The sequence below is a fragment of the Pipistrellus kuhlii genome, unplaced genomic scaffold, assembly GCF_014108245.1.
Source record: "Pipistrellus kuhlii isolate mPipKuh1 unplaced genomic scaffold, mPipKuh1.p scaffold_m20_p_39, whole genome shotgun sequence".
In the NCBI taxonomy this organism is placed as follows: domain Eukaryota; kingdom Metazoa; phylum Chordata; class Mammalia; order Chiroptera; family Vespertilionidae; genus Pipistrellus; species Pipistrellus kuhlii.
The window spans coordinates 3,462,260-3,485,454 of record NW_023425539.1 but is presented as its reverse complement, the minus strand read 5'-3'; the positions used below and the strand labels follow the sequence as shown (position 1 = coordinate 3,485,454).

Sequence of the window (23,195 nt, the reverse complement as noted above, 5' to 3'; positions counted from 1 at the left end):
CCCTTTGGAGGGCGAGGAGAACGCCGAGGACCAGGGAGGGAAGAGAAATGTGAAATGAGGCAGCTGAAGCCAAAGCGTCTGCTATGGCGACGTGGCTCCGAGCCTCGCTCTCTCTGCACTCGACACTGCTCCGTGGACGGCCGGTGGCAGAGAGACGTGCTTGCTGTCCCGTGGGCGCCCTCTCTCTCCCACGGCAGGGCCCCGATCCCCACCTTCTCCTGCAGCTCTTGCTTCTCCTTGTTGGCTTCTTCTAGCTGAGCTTGGAGGTCATTCATCTGAGCCAGGTCCCGGGAGGCCTGGGGAGGGAGTGAGTGCTGAAGCAGGACCCTCCACGACCCTCGAATGTACCCCACTCCACCGTCCTCTGCATGCCCCGGACCGCGGGCCCTGCAACCGCTCCCAAGATGCGCCTGGGACCTTGGGGGAGGTCAGTGCCCGGGCCGCGGGCTGTGGTGGGCGCTCCTGGGCAGGGTACCTGAGCCACAGCTGCCTTGTGCTTCTTCATCAGCTCATTCATGTCTTCCTGATCCTCCTCCAGCCGGTTCTGGATCTCGTTCTTCTCACGCTGAAGGCGGCTCAGCTGCTCCTCCAGCTGGACAGAAACAAAGACAGATGAGAGGGCCTCCGTCTGAGTGAGAGTCGGAAAGCTTCCCCATGCCACCTTTGAGGGGAGGGGCGTGGGGATGACAGGCCAGGGCTGCCTGCTGGAGTGGGTTCCAGGACCAGTCCCCTCAGGGAGCCGCCTGTCCGGCTCGGGGCCGGGGAGATGAGGGAAAGGGCTGTCTTTGCAGCTCAGGCTTACCCCGAGCTAAAAAAATGACAGCTGCTTCCTAGCAGCTCTTTGGAGGCTCATAAAAAAGGCAAAAAAGATCTGCCCAGAACAAGTGGCCCAGGACCCTAGCACTAGCCGTCTAGGCCCTACCCTTCCTGCCCTCTGCCCCCTTCAGGTCCCAGGAAGGACCCCTCAAATCCTGGAAGCTCTCATTTCCCTGGGGACCACCTGCTCCCTGGCCTCCCAGCCCCCACAGCCAGTCCACTCGTGGTGGGGGGAGGGGAAGCGACAGCCAACAGCAGCTTCAGGAAATGAATGAATCTATTAGCCTGTAATTCCAAACGAAAATGACTGCGTTGGCTCCTTCCCTGCCCCATCCATCTTGTTACCGGGCTGTGGGGAGCTGGGGAAGCCTCTGCCAAGAAATTTATTAACTCGGATTTAAATAAAATGGTAATTTTATAACAGCCTTTTTTAACACAATTAAGGAATTTGAATTACTCACCTGAAAACTGCTGAAAAGCACAAATGTCACGGGGATAAATCACGCCCGGAAGATTGGCACTGGTAGCCGGGTGGCTAGCTCTGGGGTCGTGGAGCCGAGCCCAGCTCCCCCCGCCCGCCCCGTTCCCTGCTGGAGATGGTGCCCTAGTGCTGGTGGCCTCATCCCAGCAATGAATTCCCGTCCAGCTTTGCATGGGCCGTGGGAGAGGTGGGGAGTTAAAAGGGAGGCATTAAATAAATAAGAGTGCTAATTAGCTGCCGCTTGGGCTTGCCAGTGGGCTGGCCGGGGGGAAGGGGAGGGAAACCAGCCATCCTGTCCCCTTATCGGTGCCTCTGCTAATCTCCAGGCACCTGCTTACATCCCTCAGCCACATTAGCGGCTATTATTAATGGCGTTGGGGCCTGTGGCCAAGCTCCCACAGGCAGGTGGTTGCACAGGGAGAGGGGCCCTGGCTGGCTCCCTTTCACCTCGCCCCCTGGCGGGCCTCTGCTGTTAGCGGGGAAGATGGGGGGGTCCGGGGGAAGGAAGGCCTGCTCTCTCCCTGCAGAACGTCCTGGCATGACGGGACCTGGCTGGGGAAGGGTCCCTGTTTGGAGTGGAGGCAGCGGCGGTCACAGCTCTGTTCTCCCTCAGCCCGGCCCGCGCCCCCCGGTTCCTCACCGCTGTCTTGGCTTTGGCGATGTCGTCAATCTGCAGGTGCAGGTCTTCGATCTCCACCTCCATTGCTTTGCGTGCTTTCACGGCGGCTGCACAGGTGAACTCGGATTCCTCCAGCTGGACACAGAGCCACCCCCGCCCCAGGGAGAGACGTCAGCCTTTCCCTGGGGCCAGGAGGGCCCTGCAGGGTGCTCCCGGGGGAGAGGGAGCCCGGGCGCGCTCCTTTCCTCCTCCGTGTGCACCTCAGGGCGCCGTGGTGTGGGCACAGGCACCTCCTTCCATGACAGGGTGGGTACCGGGCCCACGCCCAGCGGCCCGGGGCTTGGCGGTCACGCTGGGCGGCATGCAGAGACCCCGGGAGGACGGCTGTTACAAGCAGCTTCTCCCGCTTCCCTGTCACCTTCCTTCCCAAGGACTCAAGACCCACTGAGAGGGGCGCGAGGGAGAGGAGGAACACTGGGGCAAGCCCCGCTGCCCTGAGTGCGGGCCACGTCCTCGGCGCAGATACCTGGTTCTTCAGCTGGGCGATCTCCCTCTTGCTGGGCGCGTTGTTCTTCAGGTGGTCCAGCATGATCTGGGCGTCCGCCAGCAGGGCCTTGGTGCGCTTCAGGTCTTTCCGCAGCCGCTTCTCCGACTCGAAGTCCCGCTGGCTCACCTGGGTGGGCACCAGACGTCGAGGCTCCGGGCTCTACTACAGGGCCCCCTCCTGTCTTCCCTGAGCTCACGCTGCACCCCGGCTCTCATTCTGAGAGGGAGTGCCAGGGTCACGCCGGCCAGTGAGAAAAGCCTGGGTGGGCAATGTCTGACGATCACCCCCCTTCTGATGGCAGTGGGCTCCACAGATCCCAGCACCGCCTTTCACGTTCCCAGACCTCTGACCTCTGCCCATGGCACTCCGACCCCTGGCCAGAGTCCCATCCCTAAGTCTGGATGGGGCAGGCGGTTGGCCGCGCCCCAGCCGGCAGTCCCGCACTCACCTGGTCGCTGAGCGTGGTGAGCTTGCCCTCCAGTTCCCGCTTCTCTCGCAGCACCTTCTGCTTGTCCTCATATTCCTCCTCCAGCTGCACCTCCATTTGTTTTAACTGGAGAACCGCGGGAACAGGGCCCTGTCAGTCCCCAGTGTCTGGGGCCAGGCAGTCCCCTTTCCTCCTGACTCCTCCCACCCCCCGGGAAACAGTGGGCAGGGCTGAGCAGGAGTGACCCCAGAGGGGTCAGACCCTGCACGTGAGGTTCCTAGGGTCTCACAGCAGCCGAGGAGGGAGGGGGGTGTGTGGCAGCACATGATGGTGGCCCCAGGCGAGAGCGGGAGCCCTCGTTCCAGAGAGGGCAGGCCCCACAGAGCCAGGCGAGCTGGCCGCCCAGGGTGGCTCAGGGTGGGCTGCTGCTGAGCAGAGAAAGCAGAGAGCACTAGTCCCTCAGGGGCCCAAGTTTCCCCACAGACCCTGAGGACACGCATCCCAGCCAACGTCAGGAGCGGAGACTCCTGGCCCAGGAGGGCAGTGGAAGAAGGCGTGGCGAAGGCCGGGAAACAGTGATGGGGGAACCGGTGTTCATGCCGACTGCACAGGCCGGTACCCATCGCCTTACCTTCTTCTGACACGACTGCCGGGCCTCCTCCACCTCCTCGTCCCGACTCTCCATCTCCTTGGAGTGGGTCTGTCTCATCCGCTCCATCTCCATCTCGAGCCGCAGCTTGGCCTGGAGGTGGGCGGGCGTAGAGACTGGGTTCCTTTCCCAGCAGCTCGCTGACCTCTGCCCCAGGGCACTCTGACCCCTGCCCACTGCACCCTGATGGGCAGCTTTCTCCGGAATCAGGAGCAGGGAATACTGCTGCCAGCAGTTCGCTCTGCTCCCGCCTTGCTCCTGTGGCTTTACCGGGGAAGCTGAACTCCCTCCTAGGGGTCTAGCCCAGGCCCAGAGAAGGCTGCAGGGGTGGCGCCACCCTGAAGCTTTTCCACTGGCCTCCAGGCTTAGCTGATACGGTGGCTCAGTGGCAGCCAGCATGGGTGCCGTGCACCCTTCACCCCTTCCCACTGGAGCTCAACCAAGGCATGCTCTTGTGGAAAGCACTACGGAAGCTTAGTTATCTTCACACTATGGTCAGCTCACTCAACACTTGGTGGATCAGGGAACGAATGACTGAGTCTGAGATCTTGCCCTCCTCTGCCCAGGCCTCAGGCGAGCTGTGGGGACTGTGGTGCCTCCCTCCGCCAAGCCTCCCAGCACCTGTTCCAGCATCTGGATGGTCCCCGCCTGCTCATCCAGCTCCTCTTCCTGGTCCTTGACCTTGGCCTCCAGGTCCCGGAGCTGCTTCTTGACCTTGGCCAGAGAGGCTTCATCCTTGGACTCTTGGGAGGAGATGTCCTGGAGCTCAGCCTCCAGGGAGACGACCTTCTGTGTGAACCCTGCAATGTCCATGTCTTTTTCCTAGAGCAAAAGAGAAGCTGAGGCGGGTCCTGGGCCAACCCCAGGCCTGCGAAGGGGACGGGGTGAGGGTGGCAGGCGGCCCAACGCACCTCCAGCTGCTGCTTCAGGCTGAAAGCCTCGGCGAGGAGCATGTCCTTCTCCCGCTGCAGCTTCTCCCGCTGCAGCTTCTCCCGCTGAGCCTCCTCGTGTGCCTGCGAGAGCTCGCTGTCAAACCTGTGAGGGGGCACGGCAGAGCGGCCCCGTCAGACCAGGGAACGGTCTGGTCTCAGCACCCAGAGGCTGCCGGGAGAGGATGCCGCAGGGACAGACGGGATACAAGCGGAGGGGGTGCCCCTGCCGCCTGAACTACGGCGGGGGGAGGTGACATTTCGGGGGGCAGGCCGTCAAGGCCCTGCTCAGGGACCTGGTCTGGGATTGGTGGGGTGGGGAGCCATTTCATCCAGCTGGTCCAAGGAGCATTTCACCGGGGGTTCCTACGAGGACCCACGGACGGTTACAGGGCAGAGAACATCCCATTTCATTTCAACAGATAAGAGTGAGGGCCTGCCGAAACCGGTTTGGCTCAGTGGATCGAGTGTCGGCCTGAGGACTGGAAGGTCCCAGGTTCGATTCCGGTCAAGGGCATGTACCTTGGTTGCGGGCACATCCCCAGAGGGGGGTGTGCAGGAGGCAGCTGATTGGTGTTTCTCTCTCATTGATGTTTCTAACTCCCTATCCTTCTCTTTTCTCTGTAAAAAATCAATAAAATATATTAAAAAAAAAAAAAAAAAAAAAGAGTGAGGGCCCCGGGTGAGGGCAGAGAGGGGATCAAGGTGGGCAGAAATGGACATCCCGCTGCCTCGTCTAACTCTTTCTGCAGTTCAGTTTGGCTCCTGCCCCCACTTCTCTGCCACTAGCCTCTCGCCAGGCGCCCCCGCCCCAGCGGTGTGCCTGTCTCCACCAGGACACCCCACTCGGGGCTGGAGGCCAGCAGTGCCACTGGCCCCACCGGCCCCAGGCTTCGGTGGGTGAGCGCGCATCCACGGTTGGGGGCCTCTTTCCTCACACCTCCACGCCCCAGCCTTCCGTTTCCTGCCCAGTGACTTTAACTAAGAAGCAAATGACTAAAATTCCTCTTAGCACCTTCCCTGAATAGCTAATCAGGTTCCTGTCGAAAACGGAATAGCTCCTCCTACCCCAACAACTGTATCAAAAAAAAAAAAAAAAAAAAAAAAAAAAAGGAAGAAAACTCCAGGCAGCAGAAACCTAATAAGTTGCCCAGTGGGGAGTGCAGCAAGGCCCCACTGGCACTGCCATCGGGGGGCTCAGAGGGGGGTTCCCGCGAAGGGTGCCCGCCGCTAGGTAAAAGGGATAAGAACTAGGGAAGCAGAGTCAGGGTGCTGGGAGGGAGACGTGTAAGACCTTGTCTCCTCGCCCTCTCCACAAAGCAGCAGCCCAGCCAGGAGGACGAGGGAAACTGGGGTCCCTGGGGCTCTGTAGCTCTCACTTCCAGGGCAACTCGTGGTGCCCCGCTGTGCCCAGGGGGTGTGGGTTCCTCGGCATTGCTAGTAAAGGCGGCCCGTTCCCATCCCAGCCAGGGAAATTAATTTAGATTGGATTTTCTCCTGTGAGGGCTGCCCCCCTCCCTGGGCCATTACCATAATGAGATGGAAGTGGCACGGTCGTTTAATGACATTAGTCAGGGGAGTGTGATTGTGGAGCGGAGGCAAGGGAGAGCTGGGGAGCGGGGTGGTGGGCACGAGGGCAGGGCCCCGGAGGAGTGGTCCCTGCAGGGGGCCTGGCTGGTGCCCGTCCGTCTGTCCTTGCGGGGCCCGGGCAGGGCGACAGGACTCTGGGGGAGCATGTCCGAGAGCACAGGCCTGAGCAGGCCTTCGATGGGATGTGGGCTGAGGGCTTCTCAGAGGTCAGGGCGAGTGTGAGCATTCACGTTCCGGGCGAGTGTGACCATGCAGGCGAGGCCCCTGGCCAAACCCAGGCCCTTCTCTCTTCCCTCCCTGGAGGGAGAGGCAGCGAGGCCCGTCCAGGCTGGTCTGGAAGGTCCTCTGAGCCCGGTGCCGGGGACCCACCCACCTCCTCTGCTTCTTCTCCAGCTCGTGGTTGCGGACCTGCTGGCCCTCCAGGTGCAGCTTGGTGTCCTGCAGCTCGGCCGTCAGCCGCTGGCACTTCTTCTTGAGCTGCTGCAGGGCCCGCTGGCTCTCCTCACTGTCGGCCTGCAGATCCCCGAGCTGGGGCCCGGATGGTGCAGGGTCATCGGCCATGGAGAGGCCCGGACGGATGTGTTGGAGAAGGTGAGGAGGAGGAGGAGGAGACGGAGAAGTGAAGGGGAAACCAGAGAGAAGGGAAGGAGTCAGGGACGTTCAGGAAACGAAGACACTTGAACAACTTGGGTTTGCCCTTGGGGGGTCCCCGCCCTGAGAGGCGAGCACGCCAATCCTCTCCTGCTGCTCCCAGGGTTGGCCCGCCCCTGGCCCTTGCCTGGGCCAGCATGGGGGACCGAGCCCTCCCTGCCCTCCCAGGCCCAGGCCTCCACTGCCTCGGGCAGACTCACCCGCCTCTCCAGCTGCCTCTTGTTCTGCTGCTCCACCTCCAGCTTGTCCTCGAACTCCTGCTGGAGCCGCTTCTTGGTGAAGTCCACCTCCCGCACAGCCCGCTCATACTTCAGGCGCCACTCGCCTCCTGGGGGGCGGGGCCAGACAGGGAGGCCTGAGCTTCTGAGAGTCCCCAAGAAAGGGTACGGGGGAAGAAGAATGGGGCCGGGAGGGGCAGCAGGTGGAGTCAGCCAGAGGGACTCAGACATGTCTCTGGAGTGATGGCCTCGTCCCAAGGTGGAAGGAGCCAATCGCTGGGACGGCCAGACCCTGGCCCTCAAACGCGGTCATGACCATGGCTATCACGGCCCTCCACCATAATCCCCTGCACTGATTGGCACCTGTACTGCCCATTGACGTCACACAGCCTTATCCCAGCACTCTACAAAGGGACCTGCCTGGACAAGGGGTGTGGTTACCCAGGGGTGGGCATCAGAGCTGCCCCTCAGAGCCGCTGCAGCCCCAGACCCACCTGCATCGTCGTCGTCCACTTCCCCGTTGATCTCGGCCGCCCGGATAAGGCGGGCCTCCATCACCTCCACCTCCATCACCTCCATTTGCTTCTTCAGTGCATCGTACTGGGTCTGCGGGAGAGGGGGTGAGGAGGTGTGCTGTTCCGTCCCTCACTCAGTACCCCCCACGTCGCTGAACCACACAGGCCCCGGGCACACGCTTACCCAGGGCAGACAGAGGTGCCGGGCTAGTGGCAGCGATGCCACCCGTCCTTGGGGGGAGGCAGATGGGCACTAGAGTGCGGCAGCCGCCAGCATGGCTGTCTTCACCCCGGCCCTGCCCTCACCTGCAGCTCCTTCTTCTCCTTCTCCGCTCGGAGCCTCTCGGCGGTCTCCGCGTCCAGCAGCTGGGAGGCGGACTCTCCCGTGTTACGCTCATCTGTCAGCTCCGATGTCAGCTCTGAGATCTGGGGGCGGGGGGGAGATGCCACCAGTTACCAGTTGAACTGCCTGCCTCATTCAGCCGGAACGCTGGGGAGTGGGGGGGTGGGGGTGGGGTGGGAAGGGGAGGCCTCCTAGGCCCAGCCTCCCTGTGGCGGAGAGCCAGCTTGTCTGGTGCTGGGAGTCACTCACCCGGGTCTCCAGCCGGTCACTGTTGAGACGCAGCTCATTCCGCTCCTTCTCCACTTTCTCGAGCTTGCCCCGCAGCTGCTGGATCTCCTCCTAGGGGGCAGCGAGGAGTGCAAAGTGAGCCAGAGGCGCTGCGAGAGGTGAGGGCCCCGGATCCGCACCCCTGGGGTGAACAAAGCCGGTAAAGCTTGGGGCCAGGACACAAGGACACGGGAAGCCACTGCCCGAGGTTTTATCCTCAGCCAGCAGCCCAGGGGAGGCCTTCTGTGTGACGGGCAGACTGGAGGTCACCAGCTCTCGGGAAGAAGCACTTGGGAGCCCAAGAAAAGCTGGCCAGACTCTTGCCCGTGTGGACGAACAGGGCTTCCCCCGCCCCCCCCCCCCCCCCCGGGGCCATTACGTACGTCTTTGCTCCGGATCTGCTCCTCGGACAGCTGCACCTCGATGAGGGGCCGCACGGTGGTGAAGAGCTTCCACCAGGGCCAGTCCTTCACCCCTTTGTTCTTCTTGATGTTCTTCTGCACACAGCGGATGGCCAGGTCCTGGATCTAAGATGGGGCAGGGGTGGCGCGCAGTGGGGCTCTCAGCACCAGGCCCAGCGGGATCCTCCCCACGGCGCTGCTCCTCTGGCCACCTGCCCCGGCGTCCAAACTCCCTCTGCTGCCCGCCTCCCGTGTCCCTCAGAGACCGGCCCTGGGAGCACGGCCCTGGGCTCCGGCCCCTCCGCCATCATTAGGAACCGTTCCATTTGCTTTATTTGCCGCCTGATCATTTCCAGCACCCTGGCCTGCAAACGCTATAAAACCTAATCTTGCTGAAACACAGAGGAGGCGGCGCTGGCTGTTTTATGGACTTGCTAATAAGAAAAGGAGCCGCTGACACAGCTCCTTAATCTTCATGGAGGAGCCCGGGGTCCTCAGCCCACCTCTGTCTGGGCCCCGGGCCCCCACCCCACCCTGTAACTCGTGGGCCAGGCCACATGGTCTCAGCACGGAGCACACCAGCACTCTCGCCGGCACTGAGGGACGGCCCCGTTCCCCAGCCTGGCCCAGGGCATGGCGGCCCCCGGAGGCCCCTCCATCTTCTCCCCCAGGTACAACAGCTCACAGCCCCCAGACCAGCCTCCTGCCCCTCCACGTTCCCTGCAGCCCCCCACCCCACCCCATCCCAGGAACTCCGCTCTGCCCGCGGGGCTGGGCAGCGGCACCTTTTTCTTCTTGAAGTGCTGCCGGGCCAGGTAGCCCCTGCAGGCCGCCTGGAACAGGGTCAGGTTCCTGCTGGTCTGCTCGTCCCGTTGCTCCTCCAGCCGTGCCAAGGTGCCCGCCCGGAAGAACACCTGCGGAGAAGCAGGCGGGTGAAGGCAGGAGCCGGGTGGGGTGGCCCAGCGAGGAAACCGAGGAAACCGGGAGGAGCAGGCACAGGAAACCAGCCGGGGGGCCTCCCCGCGCGACCCCGGGCCTGGGAAGAGCCTGAGAACCCAAGTGTCCGAGACAGGAGGGGAGCGGAGAGGGGAGGGCCGGCGGGGGGGGGGGGGGGGAGGGGAGAGGGGCGGGAAGTTTTGGGAGGGGAGGCGTAGGTGGGAAATCTAACTTCAAAGAGAGATGAAACGAGGTGGAGTCGGAGGAAGGTGTAGGGATGAGAAGGAAAAGCAGCACCGCTGGTCAAATGGGGAGAGGACACCCCTCAGCCACATCGACAAGGGCGGCTCTCTCCCCAGCACTGCCAGCAACACTGCCCACGCCCCACGCCCCCTGTGCCCACCCACCGCCCACCGCAGGGCCCAACCGCACGCTCCAGCTGCCTTTGGCATCCAGCTGCCTGAGGCCGGGTGAAGCGGATGGTGGTGTCCTGGGGGGGGGGGGGGGGAAGAAGAAGGAGGAGGTCCAGAACGCAGTGTGCAGAGGAAGGGGGTGGGCAGGGGAGGGGGCCCCTTCTCTGGACCCTCCCAGCTCAGTTTCTTTCATGTGCCAACACCCCACCCCCACCCACACACCCAGGTTTCATCTCCCGAAGAAGCCGAAGAAGCCGGTGTGGTGGGCGGAGGTTGGCCCAGTCAAGGGACCTGTCCTACAGGTTTGGGGGCTGGAGGGCAGATGTGAGAGCACCCAGCTGGATGCCCCCACGCCCAGCCTTCCTTTCACTCCTGGGTGCCCTGAGCTGGAGCTGGGTACGTGCTTTCCTACTGAGAGAGGAAGAAGAGGGGGAGGTGGTCAGGCGAGAAAAGGCTCTAGTCTCCTTAGAGAGGGCAAAGGGACAGGGACATGCCACCTCCACCATGCCCAGGACGCACACGGTTCCCTTCTGAGGGGCAGAGAGGAGCCGTGAACTCCGTGGGGAAAGACTCAAAACCACGAGGCACAAGCCCCAGGCCTCCCTCCAGGGGGCCCGTGGGGAGAGGCCTCCGCTTGCTGCCGAGAGAGCTTTGCCTCTGGCGCCGCCGAGGAAACCTAGTCCCCGGAGGCCGCCCGGAGGAAGGCAGCTCAGGCTTCTGGAACATTCTCCCCAACCCCACATGTGGGGCCGAGCGCCCGGCATCTCCCAGGGACCCCGAGTCCCACCTGAGCCTCGATCTCCCACAGCGTGTGAGCCCCCGACCCGCCCAGGGGCTGGGGACTAGCCACGCCCCTGTGCCAGCGGCCCGCACGCACAGTTAGTTGTCTGACTGGGACGGAAGCAGTGAGGTGCCAGGTGGGGGACAGGCAATGGCCCAGAAACACACACGAGAAGAAAAAGGATGGTCTAGACCCGTGGTCGGCAAACTGCGGCTCGCCAGCCACAGGCGGCTCTTTGGCCCCTTCAGGGTGGCTCTCCCACAAAACACCACGGCCTGGGCGAGTCTATGTTGAAGAAGTGGCGTCAGGAGAAGTTTAAGTTTAAAAATTGTGGCTCTCAAAAGAAATGTCAGTCGTTGTCCTGTTGATATTTGGCTCTGTGGACGAATGATTTTGCCGACCACTGGGCTAGAGGCGAGGGCAGGAGCCTCGATCCTGTCGTGAACAGCTGTGTGTTTGTGGGGTGAGGAGTCCTTCTGAGTATTAGGGGAAGGCTCAGGCTGTCTCCTTCCCAACACAGCCATCCACACTCATTTCACACACAATAACCAGAGGTCTGAGACCCCCCCCAACTCCTTGTCTAAACCCTCAGGGCCCTGTGGGCTCAGACTGAGACACCTCCCCACCCCTTTGAAATGATATGACAAACGGGGGTCCTTGCTCTCCACCCAGTGTTAACCACAGGAGTCCTGAACTTCGCCGAAACCCGTTTGGCTCAGTGGATAGAGCGTCAGCCTGCGGACTGAAAGGTCCCAGGTTCGATTCCGGTCAAGGGCATGTACCTGGGTTGCGGGCACATCCCCAGTAGGGGGTGTGCAAGAGGCAGCTGATCGATGATTCTCTCTCATTGATGTTTCTAACTCTCTATCCCTCTCCTTTCCTCTCTGTAAAAAATCAATTAAAATAAAAAAAAAATATATATATATACATATAAAAAAGAAGTCCTGAACTTCTCTCCCAAACCAGATGTGAGCGGACATCTGCCGCTGCCCCTAATTCTGCCCCCCTGGGGTGCGACTGCCTCAGCTGGGCACGGGGACGATGTAGAGGGACTGAGGTGGCAGCCGGGAGGAGGACCAGCCTGGGCAGGCCCTGCCCTGCCCAAGACATGCCTTGGAGGAGGTGCCACCCCAGTGCCAGCCAGTAGCAGCTCAGCCTGCCAGAGGGGCCGGAGCCCACCCGGGGGAAGACCAGGAGGCTGACATGAAACCCAGGGAAGAAGCTGAGCCGGCAGCCCCAGCTGAGAGACAGCCGGGGATGAGGAGGGGGAGGAGGCAAGCCAGACAGCAGAAATCAAAGCCAGAAAAATGACACGGAACGAGGGCGGGATGCAGAAGACACAGAGGCCCAGGAAAGAACTAGAACAACAGAACCAGAAACGAAGGAATGGAGACCAGCAGGGACGGCAGGGCCCGAGGGGACGCCAAGGACAGCAGAGACGAAGACACAGCGAGGGGACTGGAGAGGGATTCCCAGGGAGGGAGGGGGCAGGAGGAACCAAGAGCGTGGCTCAGCGTGCAGAACGGAGAGAACAGCGTGGACAGACCACACGTAAGCTGTTTCTGGAGCATCCCCTTCCACCTCGCTCTCTCCGTGAGGCCCTGGGACCGGAGTTCCTCCCTGTGTGCTGACGAGTGCACAGGCCCAGAACCTTCCGTCTGGCTCCCAGCTGCTCTCCCTCCCGCCGCAGCCCTTGAGCACATACGTGGACGCTGCTGGTCAAGCCTCCCAGTCGCGGGAAAGAGTGGCCTGCAGGGCTCCCTGGCGCATGGGAGGAATGCTCAGCTGACCCTCTTGTGTGGCGATGCGGCAGACTGGCACCCAGGGCCGGGCGTGCCTGCCTTTTATGGGCCACGTTCCATTCAGGTGAGGAATCCGGCCCGTGGGCAGGTGGCGGCAGCACAGCTTTTCCATGTCCTGCTCGCCCTCCTGGGACCCTGGCAGCCCCCAAGGACCTGCCAAAGGGGGGTCTGCCCTCCGGAGTGCTCTGCCTGCTGCCTTCCTGATCCTTCTAGCCCTCCTCCCTCCGGCCTCCCCACTCCCCACACCGGGTCCCAGGGCGAGTTCAGGGCCACTCTCCAACCCACTCCCTGCTGACATCACGAGGTGTTCACGGCGCCAAACAAGCCAGTTACTCAGAGGGAGGAACATCAGGTTTGCTGCAGCTGGAATCTCGAAATTCCTGGCCCCTCGCCCTAACAAGGGCAGCTTGAGAGGAAGGGCGGCCCCAGAGTGGCTGGGGTGGTGGACAAGGGGTCTCGGGGGGGCAAGATGCAGAAGGGGAACTCGGGGGGGGGCAAGATGCAGAAGGGGCACCAGGAGGCTCCTGGAGTAAGACGGAGCAGGGAGGGCAGTGGGGGAGGGCCAGCCATGTGGACAGGGTTGACCAGAGAGTGAGGCCCGACTGCTTTCCTGTGGGGACAGCTCACCCGGCTCAGGCCCATGCAGCAGCTGCTCTTCTCCAGGTCCAAGGACTCCAGCAGCTCCTCCACCGCCTGCAGAGAGAGAGGTCTCTGTCATGAGCCCACCCAGGGACTCCCCATCCACAGAGGGCTCCGCCCAGTCACTCAGTCCTTCCCTGTCTTCCACTCAGTCCCTTATTTGTGCACCAACCACTTTCGGTGGCTTCCACAGGGTCAGGCATTTGGTAGATTCTGGGAATAGAAGGATATAAGCGATCTTTTGGGTGTTGTGAGACAAGTGAATTAGTGACGTACATAGAGGAGGAGGCATCAACGCCAGCCAAGGGGATCCTGGAAGGCTTCCTGGAGGAGGTGTGGATTGCACTGAGTCTTTAGATAAAAAGAATTAGCCAGACAAAATAGGGGGGAGGGCATTTCAGCCAGAGAGACTAGCATGAGCAAAGGCCCGGAGCAGAAGACAAGAGAATGTGCTGAGAAAAATAGTCTGGTTTGGAGTGAAGTGGGAGCAGTTAGGGTACAATCAGGGCAGTAGCCAAAATGCTTGGAATCTGTGTGATCTGAGAGGTCCTGGAGGGTTCTCTCAGTAAAGACATGATCTGATTTGCATTCTAAGGAGATATCACTGGTAAAAGGGCAGAGGATGAATGGAAACCCCCTTAGGCAGTTACTGCAATAATCTACAGGAGAGGAGGTTACAAAGAGCCTGACCTAAAGGGCCAGGGCGGGGGTGGGGGGTGGTGGTGCAGGGGTGGGGGGGGGGTTTGCAGGAGATGTTAAGGAGATAGAGCCTGCCAGGTATGGGGATGGGCAGAGGAGAGGAGGGAACCTAGGGACACACTGAAGTTTCTTTCTGACTTATGTAACTAAACAGACCACGGTGTCATTTTCTACGGGAGAGAATACAAGAGAAAGAGTGGGTTTTGGAGGCAGTCTCACCAGTTTGGTGTGAATAAGCTGAGTGTGAGGTGCTATAGGTCACACCTGTAGAGAAGTCCAGAAATAAGCTGAATAAAAACGCACGTCTGGAGTTGAGGAGAGAGGCCTGGGCTAGAACTATTGATTTGAGAGTCATCAATACATCTGTGGTCATCAAAGTGTGAATTAGGTTGCCCTGGAAGAGGATGCAGGAGAGAAAACACACAGGGCCAAGGAGAGAGTCTCAAAGAAGAGGGAGACCTTTATTTCGGGGGCAAGTGGAAGCAGGGAAGCTCATAAGTTCTGAGAAGGACAGAACAGAGAGACGAGGGCAAGCCAGGGGTGGGCTGAGCAGAGATCTTCAAAAAGAACAGAGTTGTCCACGGAGTCACGTGTTGTGGGGAAGCACAGAAAGGGGCCCGTGAGCTCTGGAAACATGAAGGGCAGGAGGAGACAAGGAGATGGGTCCCAGGGTGTCAGGGATGGGAACTGGCAGCTGTGGGTGGAGGAAGGAAGGGCGGTGGGGTGGGAGGACACACGAGGAGAGGAAGTGTTGAAGGAAGAGGGCAGGCAGGAGACAGACAACGGTCGGCATGAGAGAGTTAACAGAAGTCTCCTTTCTGACCACAATGTCTGTGGGAGGTTTCTCCATGGATGGAAGAGCCAGCAGAAGAAAGGCCGAAGGAACAGGCGAGGAGAGTTACCACCGAGGGGGCAGGTCTCCAGGGAGACCACAGGGAATGTTATTGGACGAGGGAGGGATGCTTCTCCCACCCAGACAGGAGGAAGGAGGCACCGGAAGAGCAGTGCACAGAAGACGGAGGAGGAAGTTGGAGCCTCGATTTTATTAGCATTGAGAGGCAAGGTCAACGGCTGGTCAGGAGACCTGGGCAAGCAGGGCCGGAGAGGATTAGTGGAGAAATGTGGAGGATGGAGTGTCAGGGAAGGAGCTTAGCATCGGGCCCAGGCCAGGATGGGGCACATGGAAAACTTGCCAGGCCACCCCAGGGCCCAGTCGGGGCTGGAGACCATGAAGCTGTAGGAATTCAAGTCCACATGGTTGTCTCCTTCTCTCCCACGGCAACTTGGCAGCGCTAAACGGAGGCGGGTGGATGCCACTGGCTGCCCCTTCGGGGTGGGGGTGGGCAGGGCAGGTGCCAGGGGAGGCTCAGAAGAGCTGAGGATGGGAATGAAGGCTGCGGCCAGAGGGTGTGAGGCTGAGCGGAAAAGGAAGTAAAGAGAGGCGGAACGGACGGAGTAGAGAAACCGCGGTGGGATCCAGACAGGAGAGGTCTCCATGGACAGAGCAGGGGGAGGCGCACAGGAGGGAGGCTGAAGCCAGAGAAGGCCACGCTGGGATTCCAGAGGCGAAGCAGTTCCAGGCCGGCCAGGCGTGGCCGTGGCCGTGGCCGTGGCCGTGAGTGGGAGGCTGGAATGAAGGCGAAGCGTTGGAGGGAAGGGGCTGTGGGGCAGGTCGCCTACATTCACACCAGGTCTGCGGAGGGCCCCTGGCCGGTCTTGGATGCGAGAAGGTTATGGGGTCTCCATGAATGTGGGTCTGTGTGTGACTCAGGATAAGGGGGAGGGGGCTTCCTGCCCCTTCTGTAGAGCACCCACCCTCTTAGGGAAGCCAGCCTGAGGGAGGATGCTCTCAGAGCCAGGCAGGGTGCCCCAGGGCAGAGCACAGGGAGGGAGGATTCCTCTGCTTGGGAGGAGCCCTTTGTCTCTCCCAGGAGCTGCCTCTGGGGTCAAGGCGACAGCTTAGAATGTCAGCTTAGAATGACATCCCCATTGGCGGAAATCACCAGCCCGGCAGGACAAGGGGCCCCAGAGGCCTGAGGCTCACCAGGGCACAGCTTCCCCTACAGGAACTAGTCCCACGTGGAGGTCAAGGCTGGGGGCCCAGGGACTACCAGCGGCACACCCAAGCATGAGCTCTCACCTGCACCCGGAGGTTCTTGAAGGACTGTCAGCAGACACCCCACCCAGGGCCTCCGGTTCCTGCAGTCCGTTCCCCAGGCTCCCTCCTCCCTCCTGACACAGTCTGGCTGCCCCCTGGCCCTGTCCTCCTCCTGGAGGGCCCAAACCAGGAGCCTGAGCAAGGGCCAGACCAGCTCTCTCCAGGGAAGGAAGGGCAGCTACTCAGAGGGCTCTGAGCTGAGGAAAGGGGGTTGGGGAGGAGGAGGGGAGCTTTGGGGCCCAGACCTACCCGTCTTTCGTCCACGACGATGTAGTTGCGCCCGTGTTTCTTGGTCAGGTGTGGGGCCAGGACGTCAAAGCGGCGGCGGAACTCAGAAAACACCATGTGGTCGGGGTAACCTGGAGGGAGAGCAGCCCGGGGCCAGGCCCATCAGCACCTCCCCTGCTCCCACACACTCCCACAGCCACGGCGCCGGGCACTGGCGGGAGGGTCCCCTGCAGGGAAGACACGGCAGGGGCAGGAGAGCCTGCGGTGAAGGCAGGCCAAGGGAAGGAGAGAGCGGAGAGGCAGAGGGCAGGGGCGAGGGACAGGAAGCCGAGAGGACCTCTCGGGCTGCCCTGCAGCGGCATTACAAGGTTTAGAAGGGGAACAGGTTCTTCTAGAAGGAAGCAAGTTCCCTGCCCGTGAGGGGTGCACATGGGGGGGGGGGGGTGGCTGACCACCTGGAGGGAATGCTACAAAAGCCAGATGGCCTCTGAAATGCTCTCCTGTCCTCCAGTCCACGGCTGTCCTAGCCCAGAGGACAATGTGTTGAGGACTTAATAATAAGAGAGAGAGAGAGAGCCGAGACCGGTTTGGCTCGGTGGACAGAGTGTCAGTCTGCGGACTGGAGGGTACCAGGTTCGATTCTGGTCAGGGGCATGTACATTGGTTGCGGGCACATCCCCGGAAGGGGTGTGTGCAAGAGGCAGCTGGTCGATGTCTCTCTTCCATCAATGTTCCTGGCTCTCTGTCTCTCTCCTCTCCCTTCCTCTCTGTGAAAAGTCAATGAAATATATTAAAAAAAAAAAAAAAAAAAAGGAGAGAGAGAAAAAAATAGGGCGTTAGAAAGTAGCTGAGAGAAACAGCCCATGAGCTTGGGGGTGGAACCCTGGCCCTAGCTCCTGGTATCATGTGACCTTAGATGGGTCAGGAGACCTCTCTGAGCCTCGGGTTCCTGATCTTTAAATGGGGGCCCGAGCACGTATCTAGCAGGGCAGCCATTTAATGAGAAACGGAGAGCAGCCCGGGGCCAGGCCCATCAGCACCTCCCCTGCTGGGTGACTCCTTTTCCTCAGTCTACTGAAACAGGACATGGGAAGGGCTCCCTCCCTAGCCCCATCTTGACCTTGAGTCCTGGGCTACGTGACCCAAAAGACTTGGAGGTGCTTTTTCCCTAAGGAGCCTGACTTCTCACAGAGGTGCCCATACTGGCTTGGGGTCAGGGCTTGAGGTCAGGACAAGGGTGAGATGGCTTCCAGTTTGGAGCAAGGTCAGGGTGGTGGCCAGCCGGAGGTTCCCCGGACTCACCGAAGGAGACCAGAGCCCATCATAGAGCCGTGGTCAGCAAACCGCGGCTCGCGAGCCACATGCGGCTCTTTGGCCCCTTGAGTGTGGCTCTTCCACCAAATACCACGTGCGGGCGCGCACATGCAGTGCGATTGAAATTTCCTGGCCCTTGCACAGAAGTCGGTTTTCGGCCTGGGCGAGTCTATTTTGAAGAAGTGGCCTTAGAACACTCAAGGGGCCAAAGAGCCGCATGCGGCTCGCGAGCCGCAGTTTGCCGACCCCTGCCATAGAGGACCCAGAGAACAACCTCTACAGAATCATGGAATTTCAAACTGAAAAGCGTGTGAAACCAGATACAGCTCATCTTCCGGACGTGGAAACTGAGGCGCGAGAGGTGGAGCAACTGATTGCCTGAGATCACAAAGGCAGTGGCTGGAGGCAGAACTGGACTCCGGGCCCGAACTCCAGCAGCCAGGCGGGGCCGCCTCCAAGGGGCCCGCTCTCCGGCTCTGGGAAAGCCTCCAACCGGGAGATGAGGCTGATGCATGTGCCTGATAATTGAAACAGGAGGCGGGGGCCGCGGAGGGGCCGAGACAAAGTGAGCTATTGATTGTATCTGAACTGCAATTAAATTGATGGGCCGGGATAGCAGGTCCGGACGCCTGGCGTCTTAATTAATCATCAGCGCTATCGATGGTGGCTGGGGGCTGAGGGAAGGGGGGGCCCCCCCGCGGCAGCTGGCCTCATCGATCTGCTTGTTTGAGTAAAGCACATTGATTTTTGTTCAGAGCGGTAACAATCTGGTTTTGAAATAATAAACACCAACTCCATATCAAGACGCAGGGACAGATCGATGATTTACTTAGAGCAGAGCAGGGCTGCCGGGAAAGCGGCGGCGCCCACGGGGATGCCTCCGGGGGACCTGGCTGTGGGTGGGGGGACCCTGGCTGTGGGTGGGGGGACCCTGCCTGCCCCTCTCGCTGAGGGAAACGGGCAGAAACCTGGCAATTCGTCACGTCTCCGACAAACGAAACCCTACTTGAGGGGCATGAAACTGGAAAGCCGGACTGCCTAGGTCAGATCCCACTCTGCCACTCACGAGCTGTGTGAGGTTGGGCAAGCTGCTGAACCTCTCTGAGCGTCAGGCTCCTCGTCTGGCACTGATGGCAACACCCACGTGTCAGGAGGCAGTCCCGTTCTGCCTCCACACGTTAAATGCGTTAATGTGTGTGCTGACTTTGGAATAGTGCCTGGCACTCGTAAACGCTCTGTGAATGTTGACTATGATCAGCACCTCATTTCTCACTGGGGGACTAACCCAGCGCCAGCCTGCTCTTGGAGGTGGGCACCTCCACTGAGCAGATGGTTCCATGAGGCATCTGCTGCTGTGGGCAGAGGTAGGTGACCATCTACACCACTGAGGGGGGAAAGGATGGAGATCTGGGTACAGGGCATGTGGGGAAGTTCAGGGGGGTGAAGACAGGGATATGGAAGGCAGAGGCAGAAGAGAGGAGCCAGCAGAATGGAAAGAAAGAGAAAGGAGCACGCTGGCTGGAAGATGAGACGAGGTCCCACAGAGGAGGCACGGGGGCAGAAGGAGATCAAGGGCTGGCTGGAGACAGGAGGGGAGCAGCACCCCCTTAGCCCATGGCCCCCCTTGGGGAGATGGGGAGGGACAGAGGCGGCTCCAGAAAAGGGAAGCTGAGCGCGCAGGAGGCCTTACCTTGGCGGTACATGCGCATGGCGTCAAGCAGGCGGGAACCACGGAGCTGGGCGCGAAGCAGGGGCACGTCCAGCTGCAGGAGCCCGGCCTCGCAGTGGTCTCCTGAGGGCAGGTCCAGCTCGCTGCTGCTGCTGACTCGGCGGGAGGAGGCGGACCGGGGCTCCCCGGCCCAGCCCTCGGCCACAGGCAGGAAGCAGTGCACGAAATGCAGCTTCGACTTCTTGATGGTGTCAATGAGGGCATCCTGCCAGAGGGGAAGGGACGGCCCTCAAGGACCTGGTACCAGCATCTCCGCTCCTTGCAGGTTGGCAGGTGCCCCACCACCGCCTAGGACCGTGGTTGGCAAACTGCGGCTCGTGAGCCACATGCGGCTCTTTGGCCCCTTGAGTGTGGCTCTTCCACAGAATACCACGGCCTGGGCAAGTCTATGTTGAAGACGTGGCATTTAGAAGAAGTTTAGGTTTAAAAAATGTGGCTCTCCAAAGAAATGTCAATCGATGTACTGTTGATATTTGGCTCGGTTGACGAATGCGTTTGCCGACCACTGGCCTAGGCTCTGCCAAGCCCGGGTAACTCTGCCTTTATAGATCTGAGTTACCGCCCTAGCAGGTTTGGCTCAGTGGATAGAGTGTCTGCCTGCAGACTGAAGGGTCTCGGGTTCAGTTCCGGTCAAGGGCATGTGCCCAGGTTGTGGGCTCAATTCCCAGGGTGGGGCGCACGCGCGCGAGGCAGCTGTTCCATGATTCTCTCTCATCATTGATGTTTCTCTCTCTCTCACTCCCTTCCTCTCTGAAATCAATAAAAATATTTAAACCAACAACAACAACAAAAACAAGTCTGAGTTGCCACTCAGGCAACAGCACTGAAAAAGGGGACCCCACCAGCATCAATCGAGTCCAGGTGGGACGCAGAGTGGGCCCTGGGTGACTGGAGTGTGTCCAGAAGGCCCGGCTACCTGCCAGGGGTGAGAAGGGGCACCGGGCCTGGGCTGGCACACTCACCACCTGCAGCTTGATCTGGATGCACAGGGACTTCTTCTTGACCGCCGCCATGCCCGTGGTGAAGGTCTTCCGCATGCTGGCCGCCCGGCGCAGCGCCAGCTGCGAGCCTCCCTCCAGGCCCGCGATGGAGCCCGAGAGCACCGTGGCGCCGCCCGCCCGGCCCAGGAACAGGTTGCTGATGATTTTCCTGCCGGAGGAGGGAAGGAAAGAAGTCACATTCACAGAGCAGTCGAGGCCATTCCTTCTCTGAGCTCCTAGGAAGCCAGACAACCCCCCGCCCCACCCCCCTGAGAGAAATCTCTAAATAGCGAGAAGACAAAACCAGGGTGGGCAGCAGCCGAGGGAGGGGTAGGCAGGGAGTGGACAGAGCGGGCAGTCTGTTCTCTGTCACTAGGCAGGATGGGGGGGGGGGGTACCCATGTAGCAGAAGACAGTGGAGCCCAACATCTCCTAACAGAAGACACAATCTATTACGTTTACTGTCTCCAGTCCCCCTGGAATGTAAACTCCATAAGGGCAGGGATTTGTGTGTTTTTGTTTGTTTGTTTGTTTTAAAATATATTTTATTGATTTTTTTTACAGAGAGGAAAAGAGAGGGAGAGAGAGTTAGAAACATCGATGAGAGAGAATCATCGATCAGCTGCCTCTTGCACACCCCCTACTGGGGATGTGCCCACAACCAAGGTACATGCCCTTGACCGGAATCGAACCCGGGACCTTCCAGTCTGCAGGCTGACACTCTTATCCACTGAGCCAAACCGGTTTAGGCAGGGATTTGTGTTTTACTCCGTTTCAGGTGTATAATCTCTGTCATCCATCCATTTATTTAACAGATAATTACTGCCTTTGCTCTTCCTATGGCCCCAGGAAGGTGACGGAAGAAGTAGGTGGCACCCCTGGAGGGCGGCTCCTGTACTTCCCCCAGGGGTGCCACCTACCTTTTTGCCACCTTCCTGGGGGCCATAGTAAGAGCAAAGGCAGTAATTATCTGTTAAATAAACGAAGGGATGACAGGAATTATACACCCGAGAGGTTTCTAAGGCTATGCCTGCCTTCTATGAAGAATGCGGGGGTATTAGTCAAATCTAAAATTATAGCTCCGCCCCAGAATAAATAAACAATAAATAAATAAGCCTGGCTGGCATGGCTCAGTGGCTGAACATCGACCCATGAACCGGGAGCTCACCTTCAATTCTCCCGGTCAGGGCACATGCCTGGGTTGTGGGCTCTCTCCCCGGTAGGGAGCATGCAGGAGGCGCTGATCAATGATTCTCTCATCATTGATGTTTCTCTCTCTCTCTCCCTCTCCCTTCCTCTCTGAAATCAATAAAAATATTTTTAAAATACACACAAAACCCCCAAAATACCTACGGGTCCTCCAACCTAGTCTGTCCCCGCTGCTACCCCAGCAGGAGGCCACCGCCAGGGCCTCAGCTAGCCTTGGCTCCTGCCTCTTAGGAAGCAGAGGGCGTCTACCCTGCTGGGGAAGGAAGCCTCCCACCAGGGGGCCCACGAACAGCCTTGGGGAGTGGGACGTGGGCGCTGTGAGTGGCATTCTTACTTCTGGGAGTCCTGCAGGAGCCGGGGGGCATTCTGGGTAGCCGGGTTCTGCTTGGTGTAGCTCAGCCAGCCAGCCACATTGTACTCCACCCAGTTGGTGCCGTGGCTGTGGCCCAGCAGGAAATGGCGCGGTTTGCTGCTGCGCAGGAGGGGCCTTTGGCCTGAGGGTGGGAGACGCAAGGTTCAGACCCTCAGGGCGCCGGCTCCACAGCGCCCAGGGACTCAGTGCCTCCTGGACCCAGATAGGTGGGTCCCCCGGAGAGGGGGGTGCCACCTACCTTTTTTGTCGCCTTCCTGGGGGCCGTAGTAGGAGAAAAGGCGTTCCAGGAGGGCCTCCTCCGTGGCCCCTGGCACCAGAGCCTCCTCCTCCAATAGCCACAGCAGGCCCCTGGCCTCGTCTGTGCCGGCCAAGGAGCGGACCTACGGGGAAGCGGAGAAATCCCACCGTCACACGGAGCTGTGGGAGAGGAGCCAGTGCCCGGTCCCTGCCCACACGCTATCCTCATGCTGCACGGGTACACACCTACACGCACACATAGCGGCTCCCGCCCCTCACTGCTGACACCTTGTGGAGCAGGTGGGCAGTGAGGAGAAGGAGGAGGCCAGACAGAGACCAGAGAGAGAAGCCCATGGCAAAATAGGACTCCGAGGACTCGTGGCCAACGTCGCCAAAGACGGAAGGCTTCTCACTAAGCCACACTCACAGCCAGAGGCTCTCGTCCACCCTCATCCTCTCGCAGGCCACGTGGGGTCCGCGAGGGCCTCCCGCTGCAGTCCCTCCCTGGGTGTCGCCTCGCAGCCCGCGAGGCTCTGAGCGCAGCACGTGGCCTACAGGAAGCTGTCCGTAGTGGCAGCTGTGGGGCTACCCTGAGCGGGGAGCACCCAGGGCGCTGCAGGGGGGGCCACTGCAGAGTCATAAACGCAAGTGTGAAAAGCGTAAGACAAGTGACTTCATGAACGGGAAGGCCCACGTGGGCAGATGGAGGCTGACTGGAGCCCAGTGTCCCCATCTAAAGGGAACGGCCACCACCCAGCGGCAGCCAACCGCTGTCCTGCAAGAACGCTGGCCTCGTATTGGCCAATCCTCCCGTTTTTCCAGGGAAGGTGGAAAGACCGAAGTCTGATTTCCAACACCCCATGGGAGCCAAACAAACTCCGTCTGTGGCCACCTCCGGTCTGAGGGTACCTTTCCAATGGAATTTCCAAGCCTTCCTCAAGCAAGAAGGACTGAGCTTTCCCCACACCCATGCTGGCCTGGCCTGGAGGGCCTGGGGGACAAGAGAACGAAGAGAGATGCCGTTTCCCTCTTTGACCCCAGCTGCCTCCCTCTCCTCCCCGAAGCTGCCCAAGGAGCCAGCGTGATTGCCAGGAGGTGACCCAGGACTGAAGAGCAACTACGGCCCCAGAGTGGCTAGAGCTGCCAGCAAGAACAAGCAATGACATCATCACATGGTGAGTGGCAGGCTGGGCACTGAGGGGCCCTCCTCCCCAGGGGTGCAACTGCCCGATGCCAAGGCCCAT

At 60.4% G+C, this 23,195-nt stretch overlaps 1 protein-coding gene across 15 annotated transcripts in view; it reads right to left on the bottom strand.

The window, feature by feature from the left end:
• MYO18A (myosin XVIIIA) overlaps positions 1-23,195 on the bottom strand; it is a 103,741-nt gene that overhangs the window by 15,992 nt on the left and 64,554 nt on the right. For all 15 annotated transcript variants that reach the window (XM_045571061.1, XM_045571064.1, XM_045571066.1 and 12 more), the window contains 21 exons: positions 21,953-22,094; positions 21,676-21,835; positions 20,115-20,301; positions 19,114-19,357; positions 16,131-16,240; positions 13,013-13,078; positions 9,239-9,367; positions 8,436-8,579; positions 8,035-8,124; positions 7,749-7,868; positions 7,422-7,533; positions 6,910-7,037; positions 6,432-6,586; positions 4,451-4,574; positions 4,161-4,361; positions 3,522-3,632; positions 2,912-3,016; positions 2,443-2,589; positions 1,938-2,051; positions 476-592; positions 213-296 (listed from right to left, as the gene is read on the bottom strand). In XM_045571061.1, coding sequence (XP_045427017.1) covers positions 213-296; positions 476-592; positions 1,938-2,051; positions 2,443-2,589; positions 2,912-3,016; positions 3,522-3,632; positions 4,161-4,361; positions 4,451-4,574; positions 6,432-6,586; positions 6,910-7,037; positions 7,422-7,533; positions 7,749-7,868; positions 8,035-8,124; positions 8,436-8,579; positions 9,239-9,367; positions 13,013-13,078; positions 16,131-16,240; positions 19,114-19,357; positions 20,115-20,301; positions 21,676-21,835; positions 21,953-22,094 — 2,790 coding nt within the window. The remainder of the gene's footprint in view (positions 1-212; positions 297-475; positions 593-1,937; positions 2,052-2,442; positions 2,590-2,911; positions 3,017-3,521; positions 3,633-4,160; positions 4,362-4,450; positions 4,575-6,431; positions 6,587-6,909; positions 7,038-7,421; positions 7,534-7,748; positions 7,869-8,034; positions 8,125-8,435; positions 8,580-9,238; positions 9,368-13,012; positions 13,079-16,130; positions 16,241-19,113; positions 19,358-20,114; positions 20,302-21,675; positions 21,836-21,952; positions 22,095-23,195) is intronic.